Source organism: Olea europaea, chromosome 7 (genome assembly GCF_002742605.1).
Source record: "Olea europaea var. sylvestris chromosome 7, O_europaea_v1, whole genome shotgun sequence".
NCBI lineage: Eukaryota > Viridiplantae > Streptophyta > Magnoliopsida > Lamiales > Oleaceae > Olea > Olea europaea.
In genome coordinates this window covers 15587008-15596675 of record NC_036243.1, presented here as the reverse complement: position 1 = coordinate 15596675, position 9668 = coordinate 15587008, and the positions used below count along the sequence as shown (strand labels likewise).

The 9668-nt window shown below is 35.7% G+C and overlaps 1 protein-coding gene across 2 annotated transcripts; it reads right to left on the bottom strand.

Annotated features, from left to right (window-relative positions):
* Nucleotides 1-216: 216 nt before the first annotated feature.
* LOC111397141 (ubiquitin carboxyl-terminal hydrolase 17-like) lies at nt 217-8280 on the bottom strand. Of its 2 annotated transcripts, XM_023023901.1 has the most exons (12): nt 7741-8280; nt 5408-5690; nt 4823-5255; nt 4644-4732; nt 3632-3717; nt 3372-3534; nt 3171-3285; nt 2883-3040; nt 2445-2529; nt 2124-2336; nt 1150-1211; nt 217-1069 (listed from the first exon to the last, which is right to left on the bottom strand). In XM_023023901.1, exons 2-12 carry the CDS (start codon nt 5551-5553, stop codon nt 688-690), a joined length of 1932 nt encoding a protein of 643 aa, XP_022879669.1. In that variant the 5' UTR covers nt 5554-5690; nt 7741-8280; the 3' UTR covers nt 217-687. The 2 variants fall into 2 exon arrangements, with proteins under 2 accessions (XP_022879669.1, XP_022879668.1); XM_023023900.1 differs by having other exon boundaries at nt 4823-5690.
* Nucleotides 8281-9668: the final 1388 nt, after the last annotated feature.

Here is a 9668-nt window from a genome sequence, read left to right as displayed (position 1 = left end):
TTTTTTTGTGGGGGGGGGGGGGGGGCTTCGATGCCCGTTTATTATTTTCAGTATACCAAATGATCACGTAGCATAGACAAGAAGCTCACTCTTTTAGATCGGAAGTATCAATATCATGTGTCGTGTGACCTACCGAACGTACAAAAAATCATTATTCCCATCTTGTGATTTAAGCAAACAAACAAAAATAAGTAGAAAGGAAGCAACAAGAAGGAATAAGAATGATCTTTAAAAGGCCTTTCCATTACTTGGCTATTATAACCAATATCTGAAATACAGAGTACCTCAACAATGTACAACTTACCTCTCAACTCAAACGCTAAAAAATGTTCGAGTTGCTCTCCCTCTGTTTGCTCCCCATTAGGAGGAATACAATAATTTTTTGAAGGGTAGCTAGTCGATTTACTCGCGAACTAGTGAACCCGGTTATGAACTATCTATTTTCTTCAGCTGTCTTAGTGTACATAGTAACTCTTTCTATGGCTTGTTTTGGTAGAGTTGACTATATTCGTCCAGTCCAGTCCAGTACTGTACCAACATTTCAGAAAATTCTCATTGGGCTGCTTCTGCGTGCAATATTAGCATCCTGTTCTGAGTCCCTTCAAATAGACATTTACCGATGTATTGGCAGCAGTTTACAGGCTCAAGGATGAATCCACATCTCTGTAGAAATCATTAAGAACTATACTAACTAGGTCCAAACATATAGACTGAAACGTCATCAGCACTCGAGTCCTTGGTGCTATCTGTACTATATGAACTGGCATCTGACATGCTCAAAATTGAAGAACAATCACTTGATGAGTCCACAAAAGGATTTCTTTGCCTCAAACCCTCGGAATCGAATATGTGTTTGCCAGTGAAATCATTGGGAGTCATCCAAATTGGGTATCTTCGAGACTGCTGATAATGCATTGTAAAATCGGTGCTCTGATCCACAGGGAGTTTGGTCTTTGAATTTCTTCTCTTTCCACTGTTACTCGCAGAAATGGTTTCCAAGTTTCTCATAGTTTTCCCATCAGCATACACACTGCTATCCCTCGCCAACGATGGAACTCGTGGATTGTGCCTAAAAAGTTCTATACTTGTTTGAAACAAATACTAAAGAAACCACATCTTAATGGAACTCAATTTACGAGTTAGAATTACCGTGCATAAAGGAGAATATACGCCTGTTCTGATAAAACAGTCTCCAAGTCCACGGGGATTACCTGCATGATGGAACAAAACGAATCATCAGGCATTCATTTATGTACACTGTCTACAGCAAGTCTTGACACTTTGCTCTTTCTCAACTGAAATGGCCAGGAGAACTTTCAAAATCTATATCGGAACAAAGCAAGATATTCTAATATCAACAAATTCTGACAACTTTGACAGCAGACGAGAGAGGTGCCAGGGGGCAGTCACACATACAGCTGCTATTTGTCTCCTGCTTAGCCAAGTGTACCTTCACATTTAAAAGTTGCAATGGGACCAGAACACGTTCTTAAATCTTGAATCCCACAAGGAGAAGAAAGCAAATTACAACAGCATCTTATTCTAAAATATTCGTAATCTAACCATCAAATTGAATCCCGATATGAAGGGGGAAGAACCAAGTAAGAAACAGAGTTGTTTTGACTATTGCAGTAGTTTTGACAATTGGTTTCTCGTGGTGAAAGCCAAGAGAGATCAAACAAATTGTAATCCAGTATTCCATTGGTAAGGGAATGTGTGAATATACGACTGTCATGTGGGGAGGGATTGTTGGTAGAGAAGGGAAGGCACAAAATTAAGGAGAAAAAAGTGAGGGCAATGAGTACTGGGTGGGGTGATGACCAGATGGCTGCACTTCTTTGTGAATCACTTTCTTCTAATTTTCTATTATTCTGCATTTGGTCAATGGGAACAAAAGTTAAAAAAAATTATAGGGAATTTCCTGAAACCCATTAAATGAAAAGGCACCACGATTCTGAACACGCAACATCCTCTATAGCCTCCTACAAGAATAATGTCATTGAAACCAATGGATGTAAAACAACTGATTCTGCTAATATAGTGAGAAGCCAGAATTTTATTATCAGACTGAACAAGTTGAAGTACGGCAAAGGCCAATTTAGAATATGTGCATGAGAACATACCCTGCTGTCATCAACTCTAAACCAATCTCCCTGGAGATCTTTGACATAACTAATATAGTGACCAGTGTAAGCAGCATTCATAATATCCAAGTGAACAACCAGCCCATAAAGACTATATATGGGGCATCTGTCATTTGTTCCGCTCATAAATGGAGTAAGGTTCAGAACCTCAGGAAACTGAACTAGCTTATCCAGCTTCCCTAAGTTGCCAGACTGCAAACACAAATGAGGGGCAAGAATTAGAAGTTGTGGATATTATAGGACAAAGATTAAAAATAGTTAAATAGCATAAAAGTACAATGCTTGCTAATGATAAATTACCCTGAATCGCTTCAAGACAATTGTAAGGATGTTAGGGGCCTCAAACACTGTCAATTTCTTCTTAGCTTTCTGATATGATTTACATCTGCAAATGACAGCAGAACAGAGTCCATTAACGTAATAAAAAAGCATACATTAAGTACAAGCCAATACCATGTTTTCTGTAACGTTGGAATTTTATAGTTCCCAAGGGATTAGGCAAGAATCACAAGCACAAACAAGAAGCCGTAGGATTAATTCCCAAGCCCATAAAGTTGTATAAGGATCATGTCTAGCACAACAAACATAAAAAGAACAGCATAATATCAGCAACAGCAATGACAGATGAGGATGTGTGAAGAAAAGCGTTGTAATGTATTTTCTGTACAATAAAAACCTAAAGATGCAAGAACAGTGCCAAATTCTACTAGGTCTAGATGATTAGGAAAATGAGTGAACCTGCTGCACTTGTACTTGTTATCTCCAGTAAGGGTTTCATACGTCGTGAATTGCACAAGAGCCTCACCAAGAGTATCAATGTCCCCATCAATCTCCACAGTAAGATCCATCATCCGGTCACAACGCTCTGATCTTCCTGAACACTTCATGCACGTTATCTGGAATTTATTTACAAAGATTAATTAGTAAGAACTAGTAATGATATCAACTGCCACCTAAATCAGATTAACTTGTATGATTAAACCAAGATGGTCGATCATAAGAATTCAGCCTATTAAAAAGACACACCTTTGAACGAAGATATCCACCAAAAGTTAGTCCTACAAGGGTTGATTCTTCATCCAACGGGTCTGCAGTCCCAGCTTCCTCAAGGAAAATAGATTGCATTGTTTCTACCATGCACCTACCATCTCAGAAAATTGCATTCTAAATTCAAAATTCTTTGGGGTGGAGGTGGTGCAAACCCTTAATTAAGGTAACATTCCCCACCTTAAAAATTCATGTGCATCTTCTTCTCTTCCATGACTTAGATTACTTCCAATTTTTTGTAATTGAGACAGTAACCCAACTGGAGACAAAGGAGATTTCAACTTTTGTCCCTTCAGAAGCAGATATTCGAACTCACAGATAAAACACCAATCCTGCTTCTGACCTGAGATCATGGTCACATGGAATAAGATAAAAATAAAGGGGACCCAAACGATCAAGACAATGTAAGGAACATGTAAGAATTATTAAGAGGCACTTGCATGTTTTCGAGTGAAACCCGTGAAGAAGATAAGAACAAATTGGCCGAGTAAAAGCCAGGCACTGCAGCACTGCATTAGCGTAACAGCTGCAGAAAGGGGAAAAAAGGAAGATGCATTATAATTTACATGAAATACAAGAAAATAGCCTGGCATTAAAACATACTAGTGTAAACCAAACGGACTTCATTAATTAATAACACCAAGATTAAAACAATACAATGTTTTTCACTTATATGCGGATTTAGTAGCATTACTTTTTCTTAGATTAGTATGACTTCCAGCATTAAATGAAACTAAATAAGCTGAAAAATCTTCTAAAACGTATAAAGTTTCTTATATTTCAACCTTATTCGGAGTCCAAAGTTATTCAATTCTCAGATTTTGCAACAGGCTACAAATTCTAAAAGATTCTGAAAAATGGAGGCCTAAAAAGTTTTGATAAAAGTTGATGAAATGTGTGGTTGAAAAGTTGTGGGTCCTATGAAATGTGTGGTTGAAAATGAGTTATAAAACAAGGGGACCAAATAGAGGCTTAATAAGAGAGAGAGAGAGAGAGAGAGAGAGAGAGAGAGAGAGAGAGAGTCCAGTCATCTTGTGGCCCATTTGAAACACTTACAGAAGATCAAATGCTAAAATTTATAGTACGAAGTCATGAAGAAAACTTTGTTGAAAGTCTATTCAGCAATCAGATTATCTACAGTGACAAATTAACAAAAAGAAACCAAAAAGACCATAAAACATTAGAGACATACAAACACGTAACCAAGGACCAAATAAAGAAGCAAATCAAATTCAAGAAGGAACACTTTCATTATTACTTTCAAGAATTAGAATGTCAAAACAAATAATGTTGACAATATAAACATGCTAAAATCATATATAAGATGCATAATTATAGCTATAACCATTTTGTGCCATTGCAAACCCACCATAATATTAAGAGTGGAGCACAGATATTGTAGTATTTTGGGCATTCTTATAATCTAATGAGCTGAAACAACAAAAAGATTACCTGTTTCCACAGTTAACAAGGCCAAAGGGATGAAGTTCCACATCACCACAAGCGTACAATTTCATGAACAGCTTGGGAGAAAATATGGCCTGACAAAAGAAAAATATAAAAACCACAAACTATTATAACATAAGAAGACCTTGCAGCACTAAACAAATTAAATAAGTTATACAAGTAACCTCGTGATTATATTTTCCAATAGAGGACTTCCTACTACCCAGCGCATAGGAGTTTGACTGCCTTGGTGCTCTAAACTGCTGTACAAATTTCCGTACTGACGTCTTCAAACCCTTGCTAGCAGGTTGTGACAGTATTTGTGTGCTTTCAACTTCAGAAGGCAAAGAATGAGAACTTTCAGTTTTCATAGACATCGAAAATGGAAGTGAAAGTTGTTCTGTAGATGTTATTCGATGATCACCGGAACCCCTAAATGACATGGATCTCCTTTCCTTACTCTTGGATAGCTGTGCCTCATTTTTCCAGTACTCAGCTGAAGAAAATGGTGTCCTTGAAGAACTAGATGAACGTGAATTCTTCAGCTTAGTTGCACTCGGGACAAACTCTTCTAACACAGCAGAGCCATCACCAGTAGTTTCAGATGGGCCTTCACTACTATTGATAATTTGCATTTTGTTTAACTTGTTAGAACCAAGCATTTTATTTACAGAACAATCAATAGAATCCAATGAAGGTCTTGTCAACTCCATATTATCAGAATCTAAGGTAGTTCTACGCATATCGGTATTAATATCTTCAGAAGGTACCTTATCCGATCCAAGATCCTCACAGATAGAAGCATCGGATGATGTTTCACTATAAGTGGCGGAAGAAGAGAACCGAGACAACAATGTACTTGAGGATCCAGAATCATTAAGTGATTGTGGGGAATCTGAACAGCCATTAACTTCATTTACTTGCATCTTAAACTGATTTTGTGAAGCCGTTGGCATACTGCATTCATTTCCCTCGCTAGCATCCAACTTAAATGCCGGCCTGCATTCAACCTTGTGACCTTGTCTCCAGTGAATTATCTGACACTTGCCAGAACTACAAAGCAACAAACTTGGAAATGTTAACGAGACAAAAATCAATAAGCTTCAAAATTCACTTCAAATCATCCTAGACACGTCTGCTTTCTAAAAGAAAGTTGCAAACACATAATATGTCTTACAAGAATAAGAAGAATTCTAAACAACCTAATATAAAATATATGATCGGTAATGGAAGTAGATTGTATAGCCACGTAAGTGATTCACAACTTAAATTAACCCATATAATCCAAGAACCAGCTTTTCACATATCTTGCAGTAGTTAATAATCTATCATAGAAATCATTTCAAACACCAAAATGACCTTTCCCTCATGTGACTAACAACGTAATCACATTCTCCTCTGAAGATAATAGGATCTTGAAAAGACTTAGCCCCTTTTTGGTATAGATTAAAATCATATTTTAATAGATTTTTAAGGAAAAAAAGAAAAGAAAAAAAGATGAAATGTGCGGTTGAAAAGTAAATGAAAGTAGGTCCCATAAAATGGAGTTTCAAAAATGTGGGCCAAACAGGGGCCAAAAAAATGTGAACCAAGTCTTTACAATTGTGATCACTAAGTGATTTACACCATATTAGGACACAACCATGCAACTAGTAGCTGGGTAACAATAACATGCCACACCTATCAAAAACATTTGTAAATGTCAAGTCTCTACTTCCCTGAAATAGAGGATATTCCATCCAAATTCCAAAAACACTCTAGGTTGAAAATTTGACATCACCCATCCCAAATGCTGATAGGGTTTCTTACTAAGCAAGTTATAGTACAATACCCTGAACCTAGTGTTAAGATACAAAACCCTTTCCAGCTCTCCACCACCACCAAAATAAAAATGCACTCCCCATGAAGTAAGTGGCGAGATCTTTTCCCTACCACTGGAGATTGATACCATCGCCGATGAGAAAGAGAATGCAAAGTATCCTTGTAATTTCTGCCACTGCTTTTGAGGACAAGAGTATAAACGGGTACTTAAAAACATGGAACGCAGATTACACAACCACAGAACTGCGTCATCTACAAAGGGTGCTTAAAGAAGAACCAAACCACTAGTAGGTCCTTCGCTAATTTTATCAATGAATATATTGATATGCAAGCGCCTATGGCCCAGCATTATTTACATAGTGAATACCATAAGGCACAACAAACACACCCAGATCTGCCTCCCATCCTTTCAATTTTGCATAGAATAGAGGAGGTGCATCAATATAATGTGCATCATTTGATGATAAGATAGAGTATGGACTGATAAGATAGAGTATGGACCGCCAACTGTTTTCCTGAGATAACTAATGAATTCCTTCATAATTTACACGCTAGCATGATGCATTTAAAAGAAGACAAAATACATAAAATTTTATAGCAAGGAATCAAAATTTTTAAAATGACCACATACTTCTTAAGGCATGAAACCCTGGTCTATGGTTTCATATGATAGCTTTTCATTTTCCTTCTTTCTTTAATCAATTCATACTTCAATAAAAAATCATCAAATGTTAAAACTCCCCACAAGAAACACAGCTAAAACTTATTCCCATAGTTTTCATTTCAATGGTGAATATCAAACCCGTGCTCCATCCCTGAATTTTCATTTTTCAGCCCAACAAACATCCAGAAACTCTTTTAACAGAACGTTGTCCCTGCAATTCAACTTTCAAAAACCTCTGAAATTCAACGCCTAACATCATATTTCATACAAACTCTCTTTTCTTAGGTTTATAGTCATGGATAGTGAAAATCAACAACCAAATTTAACGTCTCAACTAAATTCGCAAACAGAATCTGTATTCCTTGACATTATTCTTCTTTTCATTTATCCATTGTTCACATTTTTATATAACTCTTGCCTATATTTCAAGATTAGTCTCAAGTCTTTTTCATTCAAATACGCTGAACTCATGTAATATCTATTTTCCTGTATCACCCGAAAATTCCAGTCCAACTAAGTAAAATTTTAAATAGATATTCCCACATTCAACTTGAAAATAAAAGACATCTATGCATCAAAAACATATATAACCCATAATTCTTAAAAAAGTAAACTCACCAGTATCGCACAGCCTTGCACTGAGAGCACCTCGTAGTAGTGGGACAAAGACAAACGGCACAATAATACCGCTTTTCTATCCGTACGGGAGGTGGCAAAGGAGATGACTTGAAATCCTCAACAGCTATAATATCTGCAATTTCAGCCTCTTTTTCGGAAGCCATGGTCACCAGCCCCAAAATCTCCTCCCTTTTAGCCGTCGCATTCTTCCACTTTTGGCAGACTACCAAACAAAAAATCAGCAAAATCCCAACAATTATAAGCATCTGTCTCACCTATTCAAATTCAATAAATAGGCACCTAGGATCAGAACCGAGCTAAATAAAACCCAAATAAACCAGATTTTCTTTCTATACATAGAACTGGGTTTTCTACTAATTTGGCATATAATGGTACCGTCGACGGTGATACCGGTGGCGGAGGTGGAGGAGGAGGAACAGTGAAATGGAAAGTGGCAATTTGAATTTGACGTCTTGACCGAATTATGAGAGAATTTTCCAGCTTTGGGATTGTGAAAGACATGAGAGAACTGTCCGAGATTGTGATTGGGGTAAAGTTACCTAAAATGATAGCGAATTTAAGGGGCTGTTTGCTTTGGTGGGAATTTTCTTAAATTAGTTAATTACTTTTCTTCTTTTTCTTTTTCCCATCATATTTGCTATTTTCTCCTTGTATTAATTAAATGCACTTTAAAATCACATAATAAACTAATTTATTAGTATAATATTGATTTATTTTCATAGAAAAATATTTATTTTTAAAATACATTATAACAACAACGGTCATTTATTTGTTTTTTATAATTTAATAGGCCAATATAATTAAATGGACACGGGAGTAAAAATAATTGGAAATAGTTTATAATATTACTTTAATTTATTTTATATGGTGTCAAAAAAATTATTTCATATTAAATTATGAAATCTCGTTTTAAATAACTCAAATGGTACTTTTTTCTTTTATGAAGAGTAGAGGATCGAATTGTATCAATTCTTGAACCTTGAAGGTAGGTAAATTGGAACAATATGTACTTATATACCACGAGTTCTAAAAGGATTACTTCGAACTTTAAATAAGTATTTATCACGTTGAGTCATAAATTACATTATCCGACTCCATTCGAATTAAGAACAAATTTCTACTTCTATTGCTATAGTAGAAAAAAATAAACTCCTGTTTGGTAGGTATTAAAATCAAATTTTTTAGTAAATTTTGATAAGATGAAATATATGATTGAAAATTTGTGAGTCTTGTAAAGTATATAATTAAAATTAATTGTTGACTTTGATTTAGATTAAAAATTGGATTTTAGCCCCCGTTTGATGGCCATCATATTGGAAAAAAAATGATGCTTTGAGTATGAATTTTTAAGAATTTGTGATTAAAAAGTTAAAAAAATTTGTGTTTATGTGCAGAATATTTTATTATGTAAATGTATGGTTAAAAATAAATATAAGAATTAAAGAATTTTATTTTAAATAGGGATAAACGGAGGCTTAATTTCTACCAAACATGTCCTAAATATGATGTCGTATTTAAATCGTTCCAATTGGTTTTTATTTTTTTCATCCCCCCTTTTTTGGTTTTGGGGGCGGCGGCGTTGTTAAGCTGATGTAACAAGCAAAGGATTACTTCTACCAAATGATTAACTGATCGAGGAATATGGTGTATGATGGGATTATTCCATTCTGAAAAAATCATTTTTAATGTGCATACGTTTAAACAGAATCTATGTTTGAATAATAATAATAATAATAATAATAAAGATTGAACCTCAATATTGAGGGTTCCCATTGCCCTGACCCTAGATCGTGAGTGGGGTAAATCGCGAAATGTGTCTCAACAGGTTAGGGAACAAGAGTTTGTCCGTACACTGGTGCCACAAAGAGTCTAATTTCATATCTCAAAAATCGAACCCTCACATTGTG

Coding starts and splice junctions, on each gene's coding strand:
- LOC111397141 (XM_023023900.1), bottom strand. CDS start 8,006: ATGCTTATAATTGTTGGGATTTTGCTGATTTTTTGTTTGGTAGTCTGC. Junction 4,733..4,822: donor TTGGAAAATATAATCACGAG/GTTACTTGTATA, acceptor TTCTTTTGTCAG/GCCATATTTTCTCCCAAGCT. Junction 3,286..3,371: donor GATGCACATGAATTTTTAAG/GTGGGGAATGTT, acceptor CTGAGATGGTAG/GTGCATGGTAGAAACAATGC.